Here is a 25,409-nt window from a genome sequence, read left to right as displayed (position 1 = left end):
GCACTGTGCCGAGGGATACGAAGGAAAGATAAGCATAGTCCCTGCCCTCAAAGAGCCCATAGTCTATTGGTGGGAGCAACTTGCAAACTATAAATGAATAAATGTATATACAGAACAAATTGGAGATAATCACTCCAATTGGAGATTGGCTATATGCATGTTTATTTAAGGCAGAAAGGCCTCTAGGCCTCTCTCTCTGAAGGTCTATGAGCCAGTCCTGACATAATATCATCATCAATTACTCGATAAGCATTTATTCAGGCACATAATTATGTGATAAGCACTATGCTAAATTTTGAAGATGCAAAAAACAAAAACAAAACAGTCCTTGAGACTCACAACATCCCTGGGAGGTAGATGATATTATTATCCCCATTTTACAAATGGGGAAACAGGTTAAGTGACTTGTTCAATCATGCAGGTAGTAAGTGCCTGAGGTCAAATTTGAACTCAGGTCTTCCTGACTACAGGCTTGGTACTCTATCCACTTCACCATCCAGCTGCCTCACTCATTGACTTGGCATAGCAATAGATCAGAACAATTTGTTCCAATGGCCATGAATGTGGCCCCAGCAGGTGCTGGGGAGCTCTTAGAGTTTGGTCAGGCAATCAAAGATGCCAAGGTCAATCACTACATCCCAGGACATGGCCAGTCATCCTGACTTTTGTCTTGCCAATGGACTTTGATGACTCTGGAAGAGAGAGTGAGGCTGATGACTTCATGCAACTCTGCTTCGCTTAAATCCAATTCATGTACAAGTCAAGCCATCACCCATGATGTCATTGGTCCTCTTCTAGAACCAAAGACCAACAACAAACTAAACAAGATCAATAAGTACTTATTAAGGGCTTACTAAGTGCCACACACTGTGTTAAGAGTTGGGGATCCAAAGGAAGAGGAGAGGAGGAGAGGAGAGTAGGGGAGGAAAAGAGAAGAGGAGAGAGGGGAAGAGGAGAGGGGAGGGGAGAGGATGGGGAGGGGAAAGAGAAGAGGAGAGGAGGGAGAGGAAGAGAAGAGAGGAGAGGAGAAGGGAGGGGAAGAGAGGAGAGGAGGGCAGGGAAGAGGAGAAGAGAGTAGAGGAGAGGGGAGGGGAGGGGAGGGGAGGGGGGAGGGGGAGGGGAAGGGGGGGGGAGAGGGGGAGGGGAGGAGAGGAGAGGAGAGGAGGGAGAGGATGAGGAGAAGAGGGGAGAGGAGAGGAGATGCTGACATCAGCCATCATTCCTAGATTGGACTCTGAGGTACTCTAGTTGCCTCTAATAACCTGGTTTAGGGATAGACATAAATCTTTCCCCTAGTCCACCCAATGCAGATTTTTTTCCCCAAAAAATACTGCTGATAAAGAACATGCAGAACACAGAACTAATGAGTTTATAGAACTCAGAAATCCTATCTTAAGTATCTATAATTTGTCCACAGATGAAGAGTATATAGCTCTTGATGACAGCAAGAAGCCCTTTTTCCCAAACTCAAGTCAACTGTTCTCACTAGTCTTTTATTTAGCCTGGTGTCATCTAATGTCATTTAATGTTCCTTCATTGACCTTTGCTCTAAGTAAAACCACAGAATTAGAATTGAAAGGTAATGTACAGATGAAGAAACTGAGGCCCAAAGAGGAACCTGCCCGAGGTCACAAAGTGACAGCGCCAGGATTTCTATCCAAGTCCTTCTTCCACCTCAGCCCCACAAGGGTTTAAGCCACATATCTAGATGCCAGACTTCCTAGAGATGGCATCTGACTCTACCATGACCTAGAGCTGACTCCCTTTCCTTTATTTTCTTCCAAAGTTAGCCACTACCCCCTAATATTTGATGAGTTCTGTTAACACCGGCCCATCGATGGCTCCTCCCACTTCCTTGTGTTTTTTAAGATGCCGGTCACTACACACTAAGGGAAGTACCCATCCCAAATCCTGGCATACAGTTTTATAATAGTCACAAATAACCTTTAAAATGCTGCAATGAGAAACACACACACACACACACACACACATAACCTTAACAATTGCTAAATAACAATAACAGTTCTTTCTCCTCTTCTTCCTTCCAAAACTATTTATTGAGTGCCACGAGTTGCTCCTCTCAAGGGCACTATTGCGTGCCCTTCCACCCTACCGTTTGGGGGCTGGACCTATGATTTCATTGGTGTGGGGAACTTCTGGTTTAGAAATGGGAGGACGCTCCAATGAATTGGCAAGTGTCTGCAACCTACAGTCTTAGGCACTGAGAGGTTAAATGATTTATTTGTCCATGGTTATGCTGCTGTGTCAGAGCAGAACATGAACCCAGATCTTCCTGACTTAGTCACTAAGGCTGGCTTTCTATCCTTTATACAAGGCCTATGATTATATGTGAAAGCAGAATCAATTGTCCTTTGAATACAGGGATGATGATGATGCTAATTCAGTATTGGGAATGGTTGGCAGGCCCCTCCCCCCCTTCCCTCCTCTTCCCTCCCCTCCATCCTCTTCTCCTCTCCTCTCCTTCTTTTCCCAATTAAGTATTGGGAGATTGTATTTTTCAATAATGGGGAAAAATTCTCATATAATCATCCATACTCTCCTGGTTTCCCTTCTGATCACTGATAAGTATTTATAAGATCACAGGATCAAATGTAAAATGGGGATAATAGATTTGGAAATGGAAATGATATTCAAGGTTATCTGTAATAACTTGCAATTATACAGTGCTTTGAGGGATTTATGTATGGAATATGGAATAGTCTATGACTTTGATAGGAATTTTTTTCTCAGTGCAAAATTAATTTGACTTTAAGGCAGGGGTTCTTAATCTTCTTACAGTATCTGTGGACTCCTTTGTCAGTCTGGAGAAGCCTATGGACCCTTCTCAGAATCATATTGTTGGCCTTTTTTTTCTCCTATGAGCATCAGATTAGAAGCAGCCACTGGCACAATAGATAGATGGGTCTGCAGTCAGGAAAGCCCTAGTTCAAATCTGGCCTCAGATATGTACTAACTTTGTGACTCTGGGCAAGTCACTTTACCCTGTTTGCCTCAGTTTCCTCATCTGTAAAATGAGCTGGAGAAGGAAACAGCAAACCACTTCAGCATCTTTTCCAAGAAAACACCCAAATGGGATTATGAAGAATTGGACACAACAGAAATGAGCAAACAGCAACGACAACAAAAAAAACCTCCTTTTCAGAAATCTCTGAGAGATTAGTATAACTCAGCCCAGTTTCCCTAGAGGAAGATGGGACTAGGAAAGAAAAACAGGAGTGCAATGCTGCCTCATCTTCTCCATCTGTAATTTAGAGATAAGAATAGCAATCACCTACCGGAGTCAAAATAAAATAATATTCAGGATAAAATGAGATGATATTCATAAAGCATTTTACAAAAAAATTTACATTTACACTATGTAAATGCTAAGCTATTTTAAAATTCATAATGGAAGGAAACGAGAAATTTAATTTAGAGGTTAGTGCAAATAAAGATGTAATTTTCTCCCCTTTGAGTTAATGGATCCCTTGAAATCTATCCATGGACTCCTTCCCTAGATCCTGAGGAAGGGATTAAAACCCTTTCTTTTTGGCTTTAAATGCCTTAAAAGCCTCTTCTTTAAGGAGACTGAAACTAGAAATCCTAGTGCCCTTATCATTGACCTCTAATCAACTAAATTTGATCTGAATCAGAAAGAAAAATTTTCTTCAATACTTCAAAAGAATAGCAATTTCACCAATGTGGGGGTGTTCCCAATGATCGAGCCCACAACCTGTCTCTCTATAACTGAGTGCATAGTCTTTATGAGTTTCCGCAGCCAGCCAAAATTCCTTACTTGCTGTCTATCCCTCTGATGAGGACCCTCCCAGAACTTAGCAGTTCATTGTAGGATCTGTATCTGAGACTATTTCACTTCACTAGGGACTGCCTTTTCTTGGCCTCTATTGCTGCTGCCTTTTAATGATGATAGCTAGCATTTATAAGCTACCATTAAGGTTTGCAAAGCACTTTCTATGCTATCTCCTCCGATTCTCATTAGCCATTCTGGGAGATAGGTACTAAGAAACTGAGGTTGAGGAGCCAAGGACTTGCTTACTAGTGTCCGAGGCAGAATTAGCACTCAGGTCCTCCTGACTCCAAATACACCTATGAGCTGCCTGTGAGAGCCCAGGATCCCCTTCATACCATAGCGCAATGTGAAGTAGGATTTCGATGGAGAATTAAATAGACAATGAATTTTAAAACCTCTTTCACTTTTAGTTTGACCAGATCCAAGAACTGAATCTAAAGGTCAGGTTCAAACGTACTAAATGAGGTGTATATGGAATACCCCACCCTGTCCTCTCCCCATTCACCCTCCAAGCACTTGTTGAGTCTTTTCATCAGCCTGTGGCCTAGACCACTGAGAGGTCTGTGCTTGCTTCTCCTCCCCCTGATGGACGCCCTCTTGAGAACAACGAGAAAGGTTCATATTCCTGCTGCAGCTGTCTTTGCTGGCCCTGTCCCCAGTAATGGGGAACAGCTGTCAGAGATTTGGGCACACAGCTGCACTCCTATCTCTGGCCAATTGTCTGTCAAGCTCTCTCTTCGTGCTGGATCTCCTGTAGCCCCTGAAGCTGCAGGATGCTTTCCTAGAACCTGTCCCAGAGACAGAATGGATAGAGTACTGAACTTCAAGTCAGAAACACCAGAGTTCAAATCCCTACTGACATTTACTAGTTGTATGATTATGGAGCAGAATGCTAACCTCCCTAATTTTCAGTTTCTTCATCAGTGAAATGTGGTTAACACATGTATTATAATAATATTTATTTATTATATAAATATATTTATATATGACATATATGTCATATGGACAATATATAAATAAATATTTATATATATTTAAAAATATATAAGTAACACCTGTATTACCTACCCCATAAGGTTGGGGTGGGTTCTTTAGAAAAATTAAACCAGATGTGATTTTATGAGGAAACTTCGTCTACTAATGAAAACAAGCACCTTTTCGGCATATTATAATGCTCCCTGGGGCACTGAGAGGTTGGATTACTTGCCTAGATGAGAGGGAGCATTTGAATCCAGCTCTTTCTGAATTTAAAGTGGATTCTCCATTTCCTAGGCCAGTCTGCCAACAATGTTTTTGGGGAACTAAAAGGTATTGTAAGGTACCTTGTAAACAACAAACCAGCCACATAAATGTTCTCAATCCCCAGGGCAAGCAGCAGAACAACAGCAAAACCAAACCGCTGGAGTGGAAGGCCTGATTAGGGCTTTAATAAGGTAACAATTGCCAACTGGCTAGTTTTCAGGGACAAGTGGAACTGGAGCTCTCACGAGTTCCCTGAAGTGGGGAGTGGGAGAGGCTGGTAGGCCCTGATGTGTTTTGGAACCTGGAGTTTAAGGGGAGTGGTAGATGAGAATGGATATATTTCATAGAAGTCATTGGATTGGAGGGGGTGAGGGACAGATATGTAGGGCCAGCGGCTCCTTCTGCTGGTCCTGAGTCCCAAGTTTTGTCCTTTACCAAGAGTGAAAAGCCATCTGTTATTGGCTAGGGTTGTTCCCCCACTTCTCCTCGGCCTCCCCCCTCCCCCAACTTAACTTGGGATGTCATTGGTAGAGGGAACCAACTTTCAATAAGGAAACTCCCTCTCCCTCTGCACCTGCAATGCAATTTTTACCTTTGGAGGGTTACCTGTTCATACTGAGAAGGTAAATGATTCCGGCAGGCTACAGAAGAAACCTGTATGTGCCAGTAGGGATGAGTTTCTGCCATCAGACAAAATTCATTACTTGCTGTCTATCCCTCTGATGAAGGAACCTCCTAGAACTTGGTTTTAGCAAGGCTGTTTTCAGACACCTAGGTTTTCCTGACTACAAAAATTCACTTTGCAATAATGATCCTACTGACTGGGGATTCTGTGAAGAAAGAAATGACTATAGGGAGTGGGGGTAAAGAGGAAATAATACCCAGTGGAGAGTTGGCATCAGATTTTCACCAATGAATTCCCAAACTGGACCCAGAAGTTTTCCTCCATTTTTTTTCTACCAGTCTATACCTAGACCCTGAGAAAACCTGACCATTTTTTCTAACTCTCTGGATAGGCAGTGAATCCAAGAGAGACAAGGTTGGGATTTACAGAAAGGGGGAAAAATCGTTACTTAAAGGATTAAGGGAAAGAGTAAATTTAAGTAAAGCCAGGCACAAAACCCTAAGGTGGTTTTTTATATAGGCTAGCTAGAACTGTTTTTCTACTTAACCCTGTTTCAAATAGCTGAAGGCTTTTCTCTTTAACCTTGGCCTAGGCCTCCCCTACAGACTCCTCACTTGTCAGGAAGTCACTTCTGTGGTTTCTCATTGAATTTCTTGATCTTTATTTGGTTTGGTGCAAATTTCAAGCTTTTGCTGGAGAAGGGAGTGGGGGAGGGGCCTGGGTGGCCTGCCTTTATGGAGGAGGCCATCTTACTGGAAATCTCACCATTTCCCTCTCCTCACCAGGTAGAGAGGGAATGGTAGGGCATCATCCAAGCCTTTCCACGAAAGAGATAAAAACAATGGATAACTATCGATGATTACCCTTCTCCACCGAGTAGCTGACCCTCCCACCCATGTGGAGGAGTACATTTGTCTGTTGGTAAAGATACTCTGGCTCCCCTTTGGGACAGAGTGTGTTTAGAAGGAGAAAATGACTAAAAAGACAAACACTAGAGATCTGCCATTTTCTCATAAGTCAAATACCTAATTTGCTCATCTGGGCCTAAAGAATTAGTGTTGGGGTAGAGGCTGGTCCCTGTTGAAATGTAATCCTAATGAGGGTGATACAGGTGGGCTGGTCACGCAGGAACTCAGGACACATGGGGATTTTCCCCTAGACATCTATGTGGAATCTGGGGGAAGGGCATCCTTTTTCTTTGGGGTGATTGTAGTCTCTGTGCCTTGCCTCACTGTCATGCAGTACCCCTACCCCCAAGATCCTTTTGCCATAGCAGTCCTTTCCCAAGGCCTGACTTCACTCCAAACCAGTCCCTGTGGGGGCAAACGATGGACTGTATTGGAGGATAGACTGTCCTTTCTCCTGGTACTATGGCACCTGTGTAGATTGTCCTCTGCATTCGAACTTCAATTGTCATAGGCTCCTTCAACTAAAATTGTCCCAGATAAAATGCTAATGATGATGGCTAACATTTATATAGTACTTACTATGTGCTAAGCACATTACAAATATTATCTCATTTGGTCTTCACAACAATCCTGGGAGATAGGTGCTATTATCATCCCCATTTTACAGATGGGGAAATTGAGGTTAAGTGACTTGCCCAGGGTCACACAGTTAGTAAGTGTCTGAAACTGTATTTGAATTCAGGTCTTCCTGACTCCCAGCCCAGCACTCTCTGTACTGAGTCACTTAGCTGCTCCTAAGAATTCCTACTATTCCTCGGACATAAAGGGCTGGTGTTGTTCCCCCACCTCTCTGAGGCCTTCCCCCCTCCCTAACTTAACTGGTGATGTCATTGGTAGAGGGAACCAACTTTCAATAAAGAAACTGCCTCTCCCTCTGCACCTGCAATGCAATTTTTACCTTTGGAGGATTACCTGTTCATCCTGAGAAGGTAAATGATTCAGGTAGGCTACAGAAGAAACCAGTATGTGCCAGTAGGGGTGGCTTTTGGCCAAGGCTTTGGGGGTGGGGATGTCACTCTCATTGAGTGAGTCTAAAGATCTAAAGGTCACTTTGTGTTTGGGTCTCACTTTTACTGGCTCTGCCCCTTTAAAATGCAGAAGTGGCAGGCAGGAGAATAGACCCCTTGTACAGACATCTCCCCCCCCCCTCCGCCCCACATTAACAATGATTGAATCCATGCTCTTCTCCTGACTAGATCTGGCTTGCCTGACCTTTAGGCCAATCCCAATAATTCTGTCCTCAATATTGGTTCTGTTCCCATCTGTCTACTCCTGAGTATTTAATCCGGCCTACTGTCCCTGAATCCCATTTTTGCTACCTCTTCCAGACTTCTTATAAACTGACCATTGCTTGCTATCTCAGATCCTGGTCTCCGATGCTGAGCCTTTTCCCCTGGGCAATAGGCAACGATCTATTCTTGGCAGCTTCTGGCTGTTAATTCTAGACTGGCTGAAACCAGCTGTTTAAATGTAGCATTCCATATACAGACTTGGAGACCTAGGACCAGAAGATTTGGAGCTGAAAGAGACCCTAGAGAGAATTACCTTGTTGTATAGATGAAGAAAGCCAGGGTCAGAGAAATGAAGTAAGTTGTCTAAGATCTCAGCTGTAAAGACAATGATTATTGAATGATTAATGTGTTTATTTTATTTGGAGAGGTAACTGCCTAGTGAATGGGCAGCTGGTCTTGGAGTCAGGGAGAATTGAATTCAAGCCCTCCTCTGACATATAATGGCCATGTGACCAAGCAAGAAAGGAAAGATTTATTTAAAAAAAACACAAAGATTTATTAAATGCCACCCTATGTGCCAGGTACTGTGCTAAGCATTGTACAAATATTATTTTATTTGATCCTCACAACAACCCTGAGAGGTAGATGCTATTATTACCCCCATTTTACAGATGAGGAAATTGAAGCACATAGAGGTCTAAGTGACTCGCCCAAGGTCACATAGGTAGGAAGTATCTGAGATCAAATTTGAATTCAGGTATTCCTGATTCCAGACCTGGAGCTAGATCTCCTGTACCACCCAGTTGTACATAGAGATGAAGTGACTTGTCCAGGGTCACACAGCTAGGAAGTGTCTGAGGCAGAATTTGAACTTTGGTCTTCTCAGTACTCTATCTACTGTGCCATCTAGGTTCCTCTTAGCAAATCATTAAATCTCTTAGTGCCCCAGGTTTCTTTCTAAGACTTATAGAACAGGTATCTTGGGCATTGATAGAGTTCCTTATACCAATCAATCTCAGGTCCAGACCAAAATAACCATAACAATAATGATTATGATCATTCAGATGCTCCTTGAATGACCCTTCAGTTAACTTTGTGGGCCCTTTGTACCAACAATTATTTTGACCATGACCATCACCTTCATCATTTCTGTCACCATCAGGAAGCTCCCAAAAGGCAAGGATCCTACTGGTTTGGCTTGATCTCTTCATGGTCAGACATAGCACCACACCTCATCCAATGACGATGACAGCGCTGAGGGCAGGGTGGGAAGACTGCTGTTTTGCATCACCATGTTATACTAGAGAAGTATATATACATATGTATAAGGAAGCAGTCTGATATGTAAACGTCTATGCTGTCTGTCTCTGCAGGAATACACACCAGATCAGCCATCCCATCACTCCCCAGCAGCAGTTGAGGTCATCACCAACCATCCGGCGGTACCCAGCAGTGGTCACTGGTCAGCTGACCTCCAATGCTCTACCTGGAGGGAACGGTCATGACCAGAGTGACTCGGCACTCCAAGCAGCCCATGTGGGGCATGGCTCACCCCTCTGGAGTAAGAAATCGCTGCCTTTGTCCTCTCCAGGATAACCCAAGCTATGTAAAGACTATGGTCACCTCCTCCATCTCCCCTATCACTCTTGTACATACATAGATGTCACTCATGACAGGCAGCAACTGGAAAGACACCATTGATCCATAGTGTCCAAGGCTTTCAGTACCAAAGAGAGAACAAGTCCCAGAAATAAGAGGTCGTGCCTCTTCGTTTTTCCTACCCTTCTCATCTCATTAGAAATCATAGTCAGTGGTTGGGAGCTGAGGATGATTTCTGGTGCGGGTAACTGGAGGAGAAAATGGCAGAGGATCAGTGAGGAGGCAGGTCAAGAAAGGGGAGGTGTATGATTCATTCTGGAAAGAGATATCTTGTATGGAGATTCTCATAGCCCTTAATTTCTGATTTTGGTGCATTGCACCAAGTTTGTCATCTCTCCAGCTGGCAATTAGTTAGTTCATTCAGTACCTACGAATCCAGGGATGCTCAGATTCATCAGAAACATAAAAGAGGTTAGAAGACAAACCACTCACAGATCAGTATCTGATCCATTCGAGTGCTTTGATTGCTGCTGTCCCTGTCTTAATCTGACTTTTTTTTAACCTTTTCTAGATTTAAACTCCCTAGAGAGACTTGTTAAAAAAAATTTTTTTTGGAGGGGGGAAGGCAAGGCAATTGAGGTTAAGTGACTTGCCTAAGGTCACATATCTAGTAAGTGTGTCAAGTGTCTGAGGCTGGATTTGAACTCAGGTTCTCCTGACTTCTGAGCCGGTGCTTTATTCACTGCACCATCTAACTGCCTTAAAAAAAAATTGGGGGGGGGAGGTAATCAGGGTTAAGTGACTTGCCCAGGGTCACATAGCTAGAAAGTATCTAAGACTGGATTTAGATCCCAGTCCTCCTGACTGCAGGGATGGTGTTCTATCCACTGTAACACCTAGCTGCCACACTTGTTCATTTCTATGAATTTCCAGCTTACGATTTCTAAGAGCTTTCAATTCCTTGATTTTTATCTAGACAACGTGGTCACCATCAAGGTTCCATTAACCAGTTAACTTGTAGCCCTGAGAACTATCCAGGTGATGCAGTCTTAGCCTCTGTCTGATCAGTGATACCCTGATGCTTTTCATACCACAGAGTTACAATAGTTAATAACTGCCACCATTTACATAGTGCTTTAAGGTCAAATCTCATCTAAATTCCCACCTTCTTCAAGAAACCTTTCCCATGCTTCTTAATTTTAGTGTCTTCCTTCTGAGACTATCTCCAATTTATCCTGTATAAATCTTATTTGTACATAATCGTTTGTATATTGTCTCCCCTCTTTTTTCCCTTTGCGAAAATCAAGGCCCAAATTTGTCCAGGGCCACAGCCAGTAAGTGTGTCAGGTGGGAATCAAACACAAGTCTTCCAGATTCCAAGGTTATTGATCCACCAGCTGCTAAAGCTGGCCTATGCATGTTTTTGTTTATCCTTCCTTCATGAAGGATTGTGGGTGATGTCTTGACTTGCCTTGGAATTGGATTTAAGTGAGACAGAGCTGTGCAAAATCATTAGCCTCATTCTTTCCTCCAGAGTCATTGCGGTCCAGTGACAAGACAGATTAGGATGACTGGAGATGACCCTAGATGCAGTAGGAGACCTTGACCTTTTTAAGCTAAGGCCTTTCCCAGGTCTTAGTTTGTCTGAGGCAATACCCATTCAGGAGTTAAAGGCTAGGTAAGGATTGAGGGAAAAAATGGCCTAGTTTGCCTTCACAAAAGAATCAGTTTGGGAGGGGAATCAACCTCAGAGTGAGTTGGAGAAGGAATTGGTAAACCACTCTAGTATCTTTGTCAAGGAAGCCCCAAATGGGGGCATGAAGAGTCAAACATAATTGAAAAATGACTAAACTGAATGCATGTATGTGCTTTGAAGTGTACATGAAAGCGAGGAAAAAATTAGCAAGGGAAAAATTGGGAGACACCGATCTTGAACGAAATTTCTCATCTACTGATATTATCCTCTTCTGGGGCTCCCTGAAGATTTAACAATCTAGGACATTTATTCCTTGGGAAACCTATGGAAGGAACCTGACGGGGTATGACATTGACTGGCCCCTGTGAAGAAGGACTCAGAAGGTACTGTCAGTGACACAGTTCCCATGAGTCTTGTGACACAAAGCCCTCAAAACTACATTTTGGGGTACTGTCTGTACCTCAGAACTGAGCCATCTCAGCATAGGTGTGGCCTGGCATTTATAACACTTGTGGAGAACTATCACGGCAGCAGCATTGCCATAATCATTATCATCATAATAGCTAGCACTTACATAGCATTTTAAGGTTTAAAAACACTTTACAAATATTACCTCATTTTATCCTTATGATAACCTTGAGAGGTAGGGGCTAGGTGTTATTATTCTCCCCATTTTACAGATGAGGAAACTGAGGTGGTTATCACTGTTATTGTTGGGTTTTTTCAGTTGACTCCAACTCTTTGCGACCCCATTTGGAGTTTGCTATTTCCTTCTCCAGCTCATTTTATGGGTGAGGAACTGAGGTAAAACAGGGTTAAGTGATTAGCCTAGAGTCACACAGGTAGTAAGTGTCTGAAGATTCATACAGCTAGTGTCTGAGGCAGAATTTGAACTCGTGCTCCTAATGTCAAGTCCAACATTCTATCCGCCGTGCCAAAACATATGGGGCAGGACCCACAGACATCCCCCCTCCTCCAACATGTTAGAGTTTTGCTGTGGCTGTATCATATACATGGTGGCAAAGGAAATATTGAAGGCCTCATCTAGGGGACTGGTGAAAATTGTTTCCTCTGTGCCTTTTGGGTTTAGCCATAGGCAGCCCTATTGTGGGAGGCCGTTGAGCTCCTCAGGACTAGTGACTATAAAAGTCCCCTTGACGTCCGCAAAGCTCGTCTACCCTGTTTTCCTTACTGCACTAACGGCAGCTATGCCAAGGGCAGCAGGAACGATTAATTTTCAGTGGAAAGTTATGGTAGTTGCCAAAACCCAGGCTTTCATCAAAATGCCAAGTCAGCAGAGTTTGTGATTGCTGGCCAGTGTGTTCAGAGGAAGACAGATTTTCAAGGACAGTGATTGTTTAAACGGAGGGGAAGACTATAGCAGGTATGCTAGTGATTTAAATTCTTGGGAGGAGCTGCTGCAGGATAGATGGGACACATTGTACGGACCTCTTGGAAAGGAAAAGGGATGCCAAGCTATACTCATATCTAGACAGGAGTCATCCATCCACATGACCTCCACGAGAAATTTAGCATACAAAGAGGGTGGACCCTGATGGAACCTTAAAGAAGGATGGAGTTTTGAAGTTGGACCTTGTGATCCAAGGCAAGAGAGTTGGAGCCTTGAAGTAGAGCCATGTGGTCTGAGACAAGAGACTCAGAGCCTTGAAACATTCAATCAGTCAACAAGTATTTATTAAACAATTATTAGGTTGTGGAGCCCTGTGGTCTGAGGCATGAAAGTCAGCACCTCAATAATAGTAGGAGACAAGAGACTCACTGCCTCGGTGACAGAAAAAAGAGAGTGATGGTGATTTAGGCCTTGACAAGGGAGAAAAGAAGTATTTGGAGCCTGTGGAGAGAGGGGGAAAGAGAGATTGTGAATGAGAAAGGAAAGGGATTCAAAGCCTCAGTGAGAGATGGTTGAGTATAGTTAGAGATACCCAAACTCAATGGGAACAAGAAAGAAATATACAGGCTCAATTATCTTGATCAGGATTGTCAATCAGACCAAACAGGCTTCTAACCTGCAGATGGCCAGAGCCGAACAGAGGAGGCTAGAGACAGGAGAGTCAGGAATCAAAACAGAAGTTTAATTTCATTGGGAGGGAAACAGGTTGGAAGCAAGGAAGGGATCGAGACACATGTGCCAGGGTCCTGCTCCTAGTCGGGGGAGATCTCGATACATATACCAATGGCTACGTTGTGAGCTGTAGCCCTGACAATGAGGGGTAATGGCAACAATGAGACAAGTTTGATACATAGCAGGGCTTCATGACTTTTCTACAAGTTGAAGGCTTGTGTATGAGTTCATTCTGCATGTCTCATGCCATTAGATTAGCGACTCTCAAACTTGGGTTTCAGGTTTCCTGTACAGTCTTAAAAATGGAAAACGTCCTGCAAAGAGCTTTGGTTATTGTGGGTTTTATCTATCAATTTTGATTGTGTTCAAAATTAGAACATTTTAGTATTATTCTAAAAACAGTGTTGACCTTATAGAGTCCCTGAAAGGATCTCAGGGACCCCCAGAGCCCCCCAGACCACACTTTGAGAACTTCTGGGTAAGATAAAACTTGTACTTGTGATGGTATGAGTAGTAGGCTGACATAAGTGAAGATGTGGGTCAGAGAAGCTAGAAAAATTGTAACTGGGAAACAAAGGAACTAGAATAAGGCCCAGGGACAGTGGTAGGAAAAGTAAGAAGCCAATAGTCTCCTTTGACTCAAGGAAAGAGTTTTGTATAGAATTGTTTTTGTTGTCATTTCAGTGTCTGACTCTTTGTGACCCATTTGGTGTTTTCTTGGCAAAGACACTAGAATAGTTTGTCATTTTCTTCTCCAACTCATTTTATAGATGAGGAACTGAAATAAACATGAAGTGGCTTGTCCAGGGTCACACAGCTAATAAGTGTAGGAGACTGGATTTGAACTCTTAAAGATGTCTTCCTGATTCCAAACCCAGTGCGACACCTAGCGGCCCTTTTGTGTAGAGGCAAGAATGTAAATGCGTAGGTAGGTGGTACAGTGGATAGTGTCAGACTTGGAGTCAGAAGACTTGAGTTCAAATCCACCCTCAGATATTTACTAACTGTGTGACCCTGGGCAAGTCACTTAATCTTGTTTGCCTCCATTTTCTCACCTGTAAAATGAGCTGGAAAAGGAAATGGCAAACCACTCCGGTATCTCTGCCAAGGAAACCCCAAATGGGGTCACAAAGAATTGGGCATGACTGAACAATAATAATAAGATTATAAAAGGAGTTTGGCCTCAAATTTTGGAGGGTCCTTAGCCCAGAGCTGGGAAATTTGTATTTTTTTTTAAGTTTTTATTGTTGTTTTCTCTTTCTTACATTGACATAGTTATCCCAAATATCCCTCACCCTTCCCTCCCAGAGAACCATACGACACAACAAATAGAAATTTTTTCAGAGAGGAAAAAAAAGTCAGCACCACCAACACTCAACACTGAAGTCCCCGCAAACATTGAACAATTTAGAAAACATGCCATTGTATGATATTTGTGGCTACCCCACCTCCAGAAAGGGACTGTCCTTACCTCCCACAAAATGGGGATGTCTTCTCTTCTCTCTTGCTTTGAGATCTGATTAATCTTTATGTTTTTTACACTTACTTTTGATTTCTTGGGGTGTAGTTCTTTCTGAGGCAATTTGTATTTTATTTGGTCACCAAAGGTATTTAGTTCAAGGGTAATATGATCAAAGAGGTGATGTAGAAAGAGCAGTCTGGCTGGAGAATGAGAAGCATTGGAGGGGGAGGAGATGGGAGTCAAGGAGACCAGTTAGCAAACTATTCCAATAGTTGAGGTATGAGGTAATGAGGGTCTAGACTAGGGTGATGGCAGCAGGAATGGAGAAGAAAGACTCCATCAAGACTTCTATTCACACAGGATGGTTGATCTCATCCAGGAGGAAAGCAATTTTATTTGATTAAAATCATTCATACTAAGGTGTGAAGGACTGGTAGACTAAACTCTGTCAGAGGTTACATGTCTTTTGAATGGGAAGTTTTTTCTCTGAGTCAGAAGAACAGTGGTCAGCAACTTGGCACCCTGTTCGGAAGAGGTGGCCAGTTCCTGACCCAGACTGTTAGCTTCTCAAGGTCAGGGAGACCATGTTTATGTTTCCCTTGGATTTTCTCATAGGTCCTACATATATTAGGTGTTTAATAGATGCTTGCTGGTACTTAGATTTACCTACTGCCCCTATGGCATCTCTGCTTCTGCACTTCGCCAGATGTGGAGTCTTGGGTTTGAATCCTGGCTCTGAAACTTTTACTACCTGTAGGACCTTGGCAAGTCAATTCATTTCTCATCTATAAAATAAAGGGGTTAGATTGGTGATCTTGCAGGTCTGCCTTCTATCTTCCTTTCACCAACTCCCCTTCTGCTCTTCCAATCTCCCAGGCTTATAGTCCTTGACTTTTCTCTTTTTCCTCTCTCCACATATCTAGTCATTTGGCAAATCTTGCTGGTTTGGCTACATCTGTGACATCTCTTGCACCTGACCTCTCTTTGCTCACATGGTTACTACCTTAATTCAGGCCCTAATCACCTATCGTCTAGATTGTTTATTTTCTTTTTAATTTATGGAATAAGACAAGCATTTCCATAACATGATAAAAAGATGATTGCATATAAAACTACAAATCTGTTACGTACAACTTGCTATTCCTTTTAAATATATAATAAAATTATTGTGTAAATTTCTTTTTTTTCTTCCCTCCCTTCTGTCCCTCTACCCTAGGTATGGCCACCAAGACACACACACATATATGTGCACACACACATAATATATGCACATATGTAAAATTATTATATGCATACTTCTATTTATCAGTTCTTTCTCTGGATGCAGATAGTGTCTTTCTTCATATGTCCTTTATAATTAATTTGGGCATTTATAATAGTCAAAATGATTGACTCGCTCAAAGACATTCTTAAAACAATATTTCCGTTATTGTAAAAAATGTTCTTGATTCTGCTCATTTTGCTCTTCATTATTTCATGCAAGTCTTCCTATATTTTTCTAAGGTCATTGAACTCATCATTTCTTATAGCACAGTAGTATTCCATCACAATCACATAACACAACTTATTTAGCCATTTCCCAATTTTTGGGTGCCCCTGCAATTTTCAGTTCTTTGCCACCACGGCTGCAATAAACATTTTGGAATATACAGGTTCTTTTCCTTTTTCCTTAATCATCTTTGGAAACAGATCAAGTAGTGCTATTGCTGGGTCAAAGGCAGTTTAATAACCCTTTGGGCTCTTGCCTATACTATTGCAAAGGTCGCGTAATGGGTCTCCCTGCCTCAAATCTCTTCCTACTTCAGTTCATCCTAACACATTGCTGTCCAAGTGATTTTGCTTAAGCATAGATCTGACCATATAATTCCCCCACTCAATCAAATCCTGGGGCTCTCTATTGACTTGCCCAAGGTCACACGGTTAGTTTTTGTGTTAAGTGTCTGAGGCCGGATCTGAACCCAGGTCCTCCTGACTCCAGGACTGGTGTTCTATTCCCTGTGCCACCTAGCTGCCCCTCTCTATTGCTTCTTGAAGCAAATACGTGCTGTTTCAAGATCCTAGGGCTTAAAATGGCACTAAGACTTTTAGGACAACCTGTATGAACTCTTCTGTTTGGCTTTTAAAGTCCTTCATACCCTTGCTCCACCCTATCCTTCCAGCTTCATTGGCTCCCAAACTCTGCAATATAGTCAGACTGAGGATCCTTATGTTCCGCACACACAGCAAACACCCCATGCCTTTGTCCTGGCTCCCCCACATGCCTCACATGAGGAAATTCAGGGAAACAGGGTGAAATGACTTGCCCAAGGTCACATAGCTTTTAAATGTCGGAGGCACTCTATCCACTGTACCACCTAGTTGCCCTAACTGGAGACTTTTCTTATCCTCTCAGCTCCTAATGTCCTCTCTCCCAAACAATCTTGTCTTTAACTACCTTGTGCTTATTGATTTTTATTTTCTTTTTTATTCTTCTGTATATGCTTGTGGATGTCATTATTATCTCCCTGTTAGAATGTAAGGTCCTTGGCAGTAGAGATTGCTTCATTTGTGTTGTTTATATTTGCAGCACCTAGGAGAGTTCCCAGCTTCATACTCATTAGACAGAGTCAGGAAGCCCTTCTTTCAAATAGAGTATCTGATGTTTAGGTGACCCTGGAAAGTCACTTATGCTCCCTACACCTCAGTTTCCCCATATGTAAAATAGGGATATAATGCTTAGAACCAATGTCATGGCATTGATGAAATTATGTATTATTGGATGGACCTGTGATCTTTTTTTTTTTTTTGCTTTCTGGAGGGCCTGTAAGTAAGTGACTTGCCCAAGGTCACACGGCTAGTTTTTGTGTTAAGTGTCTGAGACCGGATTTGAACTCAGGTCCTCCTGACTCCAGGGCTGGTGCTCTATTCACTGTACCACCTAATCACTCCAGACTTGTGATTTCTTTTGGAAAAAGGAACTCCCATCTACCAATGCAGATCAACTGATTCACAACTTTTATTCTTAGAACCACTCCAGTATCTTTGCCAACAAAATCCCAAATGGGGTCATGACGAGTCAGACGTGGCTGAAAAGATCTAACCACAAAATCCTTAAAAAGTCACCTGGAAGCCACCAGCCTTGGAATCAGGAGGACCTGAGTTCAAATCTGGTATCAGACACTAGCTGTGTGACCCTGGGCAAGTCACTTACCCCTGATTGCCTCTAAGAAAAGAAAGGAAGGAAGGAAGGAAGGAAGGAAGGAAGGAAGGAAGGAAAGAAGGAAGGAAGGAAGGAAGTACTGAGAAGTTATGACCAGAAGCCACTTTGTGTCACAGGGAAGAGTGGAACCCAGATTATTTTGGGTTGACTTAGGTCAACTCTCTACCCACTGGACCAAGCTGGCTCTTGAATTAATGTACACAGGTGCTAACTAACTGTCAGTTACTATAATGAGGATTTTCTAACGTTTTTATTCTGTGATATCTCAATACAGGGCTCAACCTGACTGAGAAAATCAGGAAGATCAAGATTGTTTTCACCCCAACCATCTGCAAACAGACCTGTGCCAATGGACGATGTACCAATGACTGCTCCAAAGGGGACACCACCACCTTATACAGTCAGGGAGGCCATGGACATGACCCCAAATCTGGCTTCCGCATCTGTGAGTCACACAGACTCCTGTCTCCTCTGTACCCACTGTTGGAATGATCTTCTTGGGGTTATACTAGAGTTAGGGAGAAGAAAATGGAGAGAGAAAGGGAGAAGGAAGAGTTGTCCCTTTCAATTTAATCCAACTAACTTATTAAGGTCAAACTTTGTACAGAACTAAGCACTTGAGAGGGGAATACAAAGTTTAAACAAGGTGCTGTCTTTTCTTCCTGTGAAGTTTTTATAATTTATATAATTACAGTGAGCTGGAGAAGGATGGCAAAGCACTCCAGTAGCTTTGCCAAGAAAACCCCAAATAGGGTCATGAAGAGTCAGACATGACTGAAACTACTGAACAACCAAAAAAATCACTATTATAATATATAATTATATTAATATTGCATGTAATGTTAATATTAATATCATTATATGTTTAGGTAACATTTCCTGTTTTAAACAGGGAGGGAAATAGAACACATGTGCAGATAGCTGTCATACAAAATAACAATTAAGAGTCTAGAGAGGCCTGAAACAAAGTGCTTTGTGAAGTTTACAAGGTAAGGTTCGAGGGAACAAAGGCTATTGACTTGCAGAATCAGGGAAGGCTTTACAGAAGTCATGGTATTTATTTGGGGTTTTAAAGGATAGGTAGAATTTCAGGCAGGCAGCTAGGCTCTGCAGTGGATAGACTGCCAGGCCTGGAGTCAGGAAGACTCATCTCCCTGAGTTCAAATCTGCCCTCAGACAGTTAATAGCTGTGTGATCCTGGGCAAGTCATTTAACCCCTGTTTGTCTGTTTCCTCATTGTAAAATGGGGATAATAATAGTATCTACCTTCCAGGGATGTTGTGAGGATCAGATGAGCTAACAATTGTAAAATTCTTAGCATAGTGTCTGGCATATAGTAAGTGTTACATATTAGCTACTATTATTATTATTATTAAAAATAATTGAACAGTGACTGACACATAGTATTATATAAATATTTTAGCTATTATTATTTGTTATTCAGTTGTTTCAGTCATGTTCAACTTGTTATGATCCCATCTGGAGTTTTCTTGGGAAAGATACTAGAGTTGTTTGGCATTTCCTTCTCCAGATCATTTTACAGATGAGGAAACTGAAGCAAACAGGGTGAAGTGACTTGCCCAGGGTCACACATCTGGTAAGTATCTGAGGCTAGATTTGAACTCGAAAAGATGAGTCTTCCTGACTCCAGGACTGGCTCACTATCCACTGAGCCAACTGAGTGCTTTATAATTGTAAAGTGCTTAGCATGGTGTCTGGCATATAGAAAGTTTATATAAATATTAGTTAAGATTTTATCATTATTAATTATTATTATTAAAGGCTACATGAAGGGTTCCAAGGCCATTGTGTCCTTTTGCCAACCCTCTCCCCAAACATTTTGCTTGCAGAACATTTTACCAAGAACTGATTTGACCTCAATCCATGGGAGAAGGGGGTGAGATGGCGGTGGGCAGTGTATATCTCCCCTCTGAACATCTGAATATCAGTACAATGCTGATATTCCCATTGACATTCCACCAGTAGTCACTTTGAACATTGATGTTGCAGATTTTTGCCAGATCCCCTGCCTGAATGGAGGCCGCTGCATCGGTAGGGATGAATGCTGGTGCCCTGCCAATTCCACAGGGAAGTTTTGCCATTTGCCAGCTCTTCAGGTGGACAGAAAGTTGCCAGAGAGGTCCCATCACTTGGCCCCCGCTGAAGGCTCTTTGAAACAGTCTGTCTACATGTTGCCCCTCTCCAATCAACTGGGTGAGTGTGGGCTCTGAGGATGGCCGACAAGGAGGGTGGGGCCTTGAGGCTTGGGCCCATTTCCTTCTTCCCAAGCCAGCCGGAGGGAGCATCAGCCCAGGACCAGGGGTACCTGCCCTCAACAGGATGGGAAGGAGGACTTAAGTCCTTTCTGTTTCAGTAGCTGCCTTGCCTTCACTACTGTTAACAATGCAAAGCTATTGAAGAATTTTTAATGGATGTAACTCGATAAGATTAGCATTTTAGTAAAAGATCCAATATCCCACTGTCTCTTTTTATATCCCTAGCACTTAACATAGTTCCTGGTACATAGTAAACAGCAATTTTTGCTGACTGACTAACTGATGGATACCCAGATTCCTGCTGTTGAGAGATATGGGGGAAGGAAGCCTTATTCATCTGTTATTGATCCTAACCCTTTTCCCCAGTCTCTGTAAACCCCTCCCTGGTGAAGGTGCACATAAATCACCCTCCAGAGGCCACAGTTCAGATCCACCAAGTGGCAAGAGTTCAGGGGGAGACTGAGCCCCCTGAGGAGAACAGCGTGGAGACCAGACCTGCACCACGGCTCCCTGCCCGACCTGGCCACGAGCAGTGGGACAGCAATACCATCACCTCACAGACAAGGGAGCCTCCTCATTCGCTACTACCATCCTTCCCCAAGCCTGAGGGGCTCCTTGGCTGGTGCTATCAGAGCTCAGTGAACGACCAGGTGAGGACCCAGCCTCTGTCAGACGCTGGCCCACGACTGCTTTGGTGTCTGTTGAGTCTGGACATGGGATCGTCTTACCTTTTCTGTCCTTCCTTCCTCTTCCTATGCTATCCTTTAGAATCCTAGATTCAAAGATGGGAGTAATCTTAGGAGTCACTTAATCCACCCCCCTCATTTTATAGTTGAGGAAACTGAGGTAATAAATGGCAGAGAGAGTATTTGAACCTAGAGCCTGTGATTTTAAATCTCTTGCTCTTTCCATGGCACTAGGAGCTGGGGTGAGGGCATTTATTACAATGCAGGTTGCCAACTGTAGTGCAAGTCATAGACTTGGAGAAATACCTGAGGCACTGAGAGGTTTTAGTGACTTGTCCCAGGTCACTGAACCAGTGTGTGTCAAAGGTGAGACTCGAACCCAGGCCTTCTGTCTCTGAGACTGGGATCTCCCTTCTTCTCCAAGTTGCCTCTGGCCTGGAACACTGTAGGTTTGATAAATGATTGTTGAGGGGCAGCTCAGTGGGTAGAGCATTGGCCCTGGAGTCAGGAGGACCTGAGTTCAAATTCAGCCTCAGACACTTACTAGCTGTGTGACTCTGGGCAAGTCACTTAATCCCAGTTGCCTCCAAAAAGGAAAGAAAGAAAAGAAATGCTTGTTGAATGAATGAATGAATGAAGAGTTAAATGAGAGCAGCCTGGAGCTTGGCTGGTTGGTGAAATCTTTCAGGTGATTACTGCTCATTATCTCACATACCCTACTCCCTTCTTTGGAGGAGGGCACTTGGAGATTGGTGTTGGGAAGCAGCGCCATCAGCAGTCATGCTTTTCTGTCTGGGAAATTGTTTGCTTTCTTAAGCCTCTGTCTTCCATACCTGTCTCCCCCATCTAGCTCTTCATGCTAGACTTTAGCCTGAGCGAAAACAGCATGGTCTAATAGAAAGAATACTAGCTTTGGAATCAGAGGACAAGGTTCAAATTCCACCTCTGATGAATCTTTTATGATGTTGGACCAATCATTTAGTCTCAGGCCTTGGTTTCCTCACTTGTGATACAAGGGGCTTGGACAAGATGACCTCTACCCTTCTAGCTGTAGATCTAGCCAGACAATATACATTTATTAAGTGCCTACTAGGTGCCAAATGCTGTACAAAGCCCCAAGGAGACAAAAAAAGGGGCAAAAGAGAGTACCCACAATCTAATGGGGGAGACAATGTACAAACAACTATGTATAAACAAGATAGGCACAGGATAAATTAGAGATAACCAAGGGAAGACACTAGAATTAAGGGGATGAGGGAAAGCTTCTTGCCAATGCTGGGTTTATATCTGGGACTCTGCCAGGAGGCAGAGACGAGAAGAGAACATTCCAGTGTCTGATTCAGGATAGCCACTGGGTTTCTTTTTCTCCTCATCCTACCATACCTGGTTCTCTTCTCCCTTCCTTCTGGGTAGCCATTGTCAGTTAGGGAATTACCTTGTATGTCCAAGCTTCCCCCAGGAACCAAGCCCTACTATGTGAATGGTATGAAAGCTAGAAGGAGGTGGTTGATTAGCCTTTATTATCTTCCTGTTCCAGTGTGCCAACCCCTTGCAGGAGCTGACCAGGCAAGAGGATTGCTGTGGGAGCATCGGGACCTTCTGGGGGGTAAATACATGTGCCCCCTGCCCTCCCAGGCCAGGTAAGAGTCAGGTGATGAAGAAGAGGAGTTGGGTTCTCTTTGGTTTGTGGGTCTTGGAAATGAGCCCATCTCTTTATGTCCCGTCAACTGGCCTCTGGGCAGAACATCTGAAAGCCTAGAAATAGAAACCAACTTTTTTTTTTTTTAAGTGATGATAGCTGATGGTTGGAGGCCTGGTTCATCTTCATAAGGGTTGATAAGTTGGACCAGGAAATGTTTGGTACTTGGTCAATTCTGATCTGGTTCGCAGCATTGTTTGTTGATTTGAATATTTGTGCAGGTAGGTCTTGCTACTCATGCTTCCTAAGGGCTTTCCCTTCTGTGGATTATGATCTTTTAGCCTGTGTTCCTTAGCCTGGACTGATATCACCCTTTTCATCCTCCCCTTGGCACCTATCTTAATCTTCTCCATTCTTTTGGGTTTTCTGAGGGAGGAAGGCAGGGCAATTGGGGTTAAGTTAAGCCCATGGTCACACAGCTATTGTGTCAAGTGCTGAGGCCGGATTTGAACTCAGGTCCTCCTGACTCCAGGGCTGGTGCTCTATTCACTGCGCCACCTAGCCACCCCAGTCATCTCCATTCTTGACCTAGAGAAGGAGGAACGGACACTTGCTTCTTCTTTACCCAGGCAGCAAGTTGGCAAAATTCCTTAGTACTTCCCTTTAAAAAAAAGTTTTACTATTCCTTTAGTTTTTACATTATAGTCATTTCTTGATAGCTTTCCCACTCAACACGTACCCTGTGAGCCTTCTTGAGTTCAGAAGAGCTGAGTTCAAATCTGAACTCAGACACTAACTGTGTGATCTTGGGCAAACCATTTAACCTCCCTGTGCCTTCTCATCTGTGGTCTTCTCATCTGTAAAATGAGGGGGGTTGGACTCAGTGGCCTCTAAAGTCCCTTCCTATTCTAAATCTGCCATCCTGTGATCTACGCCTCTGCTCTCCTTGCCTCCTCAGTGAGAGCTTCCGAATGGCCAAGTTTATGGGGGGCCCTAAGTCAGGATCCAATGTAGCGAGAGCAGATATGCTTTCTGCATCAAGGGCTGCCAAGGCTTAGGTTCTGCTGTGCACATCAGTAGTAGAAGGAAGGAAAGAAAGAAATCAGCATTTATGTAGCTGCAGCTCAGGCCAGGCACTGTGCCTATGGTGATGCTGCCCCCTCACATCCATCCACCCCTGGCCATGTATGGAGTCCATTGCACCTTCCAGAAGGCTTTGTTCCTACAGTCAGGTAGGGCCAGGGGTCAGACTGAAAGCAAAATGTGACTATCCTGCTTTGCATCTAAAACCTGTCTTTTCTCCAAGCATTTTATACCCACAGTATCTTATCCAGACTCATATTTCCCTCTGGGTTGGTGCCTAGGAGTGGCAGAGGCACAGAAAGGGGTTGCCTTTGGTCTGAGAACATAGGAGTAGAACATATATTTCTTCCTCCTCTAATTCCATGGTTGCACTCCTAGTTTTTAAAATTTTAACTTTTAAAATATTTTTTAAAATCTAATTTTAAAATATTTTTGTTAATTTTTTTAAAATTTTGTGCTCTTTTTTCGTCACTCTTTAATGTCTCCCACTTCCTTCCTCCTCCTCCTCTGCCCCCACCTCAATCCTCCTCTATGACAAAGAAGCACAATTCACCAACATCAAGTAATGCATTATGGTCTGGCAATGGATGTCTCATTCTGCACTTATAAGCTATCATTTGATTTCTCTGGCTTCATAAATCCATGCAGTTGGTCACTGCATTGATGGGAGTTCTGAAATCTTTCAATGTTGTTTTTCTTTACATTATGGAGGTCATTGTGTAAATAAATTGCTCTGGTTTTACTCAAGTCACTCTGCATCAATTCATGTAATTCTTCCCCAATATCTTTGAATTGAGCATGGTACTAATTTGGGAGTCAAAGGACTTAGGTTCAAATCCTCATTCTTTCACTTACTGCCTGTATGATATTGGGTAAATCACTTAACCTGCCTAGATCTAAGTTTCCTTTTCTGTAAAAGGACTAGATGGACTTTTGAGGGTCTTTCCTAACTATGATCTTCATATCCATTGTATCTTATGGGATAATAATATTCCATTAAATTTATATACAATAATTTGTTTACTCATTCCTCTAATCTATGTATATCAACTTTCTTTTCAGTGGAATTAACATTCAGATCTCCCTGATTACCCACCCTGTGGGTACTCAGCTCCTCCAAATAGTCTGACAACTTAGAAAGATAACAGGAGAAATTAATGTTCTTTGTGGTACAGTACAAAGAAAGCTAGACTGGCATCAGAAGGACCTGGGTTCAAATCCTACCTCCTTATATTCCCTAGATACGTGACCTTGGAAAATTCACCTCTCTGAGCTTCAGATCTTTTAAGATCCCTTACAGGTCCAAATTCATGATCAACTGGTTCTCTTCTCCCATCTCCCAATGGTGTGGCCTGAGAGAAATTTAACTCCTGCCTATGCAGAAAACTTTCCTGGGATCCTGAGTGTACCTAACAGAGGTATTCTTGCAAATGTTTAATAGCTGGCTTTCTAGGTGGGCAGTGTTTTTTGTAAAAAGTAAAACATACTTTTAAGTTTAATTTGAATTTCCAACATTTTCTCCATCACTTTCTTAAGTAGATAATCAACAAAACAATAAATTAAGCCATGATTTGTAGTGTTTGCTGATTTCCAAGGTGTAAATGCTCACCCTGAAAATTTAACAATTGATTCTTCAAGTCCTTTGGATCTGGATCCAGCACCCACTGGTGCATAGCCATTGTCACATGCTCACCTGAGTAAAGGAGTACTTGTTCCTTGGGCTCTGCTTACCAGCTCACTTCCTTCTTTCTTCCCTCCCTTCCTTTTTTCCTTCCTCCCTCCCTCTCTTCCTTCTTTCCTTCCTTCCT

The 25,409-nt window shown here is 42.9% G+C and overlaps 1 protein-coding gene across 1 annotated transcript in view; it reads left to right on the top strand.

Annotated features, from left to right (window-relative positions):
* The window catches only part of LTBP2 (latent transforming growth factor beta binding protein 2), a 204,309-nt gene that overhangs the window by 70,002 nt on the left and 108,898 nt on the right, over positions 1-25,409 (top strand). Inside the window, exons 4-8 of the mRNA XM_069092220.1 lie at positions 9,252-9,439; positions 18,192-18,362; positions 19,928-20,131; positions 20,560-20,843; positions 22,417-22,519. Coding sequence (XP_068948321.1) covers positions 9,252-9,439; positions 18,192-18,362; positions 19,928-20,131; positions 20,560-20,843; positions 22,417-22,519 — 950 coding nt within the window. The remainder of the gene's footprint in view (positions 1-9,251; positions 9,440-18,191; positions 18,363-19,927; positions 20,132-20,559; positions 20,844-22,416; positions 22,520-25,409) is intronic.

This window comes from Petaurus breviceps, unplaced genomic scaffold (genome assembly GCF_028583685.1).
Source record: "Petaurus breviceps papuanus isolate PSGF00001 unplaced genomic scaffold, PetGlider_PUasm1.0 189, whole genome shotgun sequence".
In the NCBI taxonomy this organism is placed as follows: Eukaryota; Metazoa; Chordata; class Mammalia; order Diprotodontia; family Petauridae; genus Petaurus; species Petaurus breviceps.
This window is presented reverse-complemented; position numbering and strand designations above follow the sequence as displayed.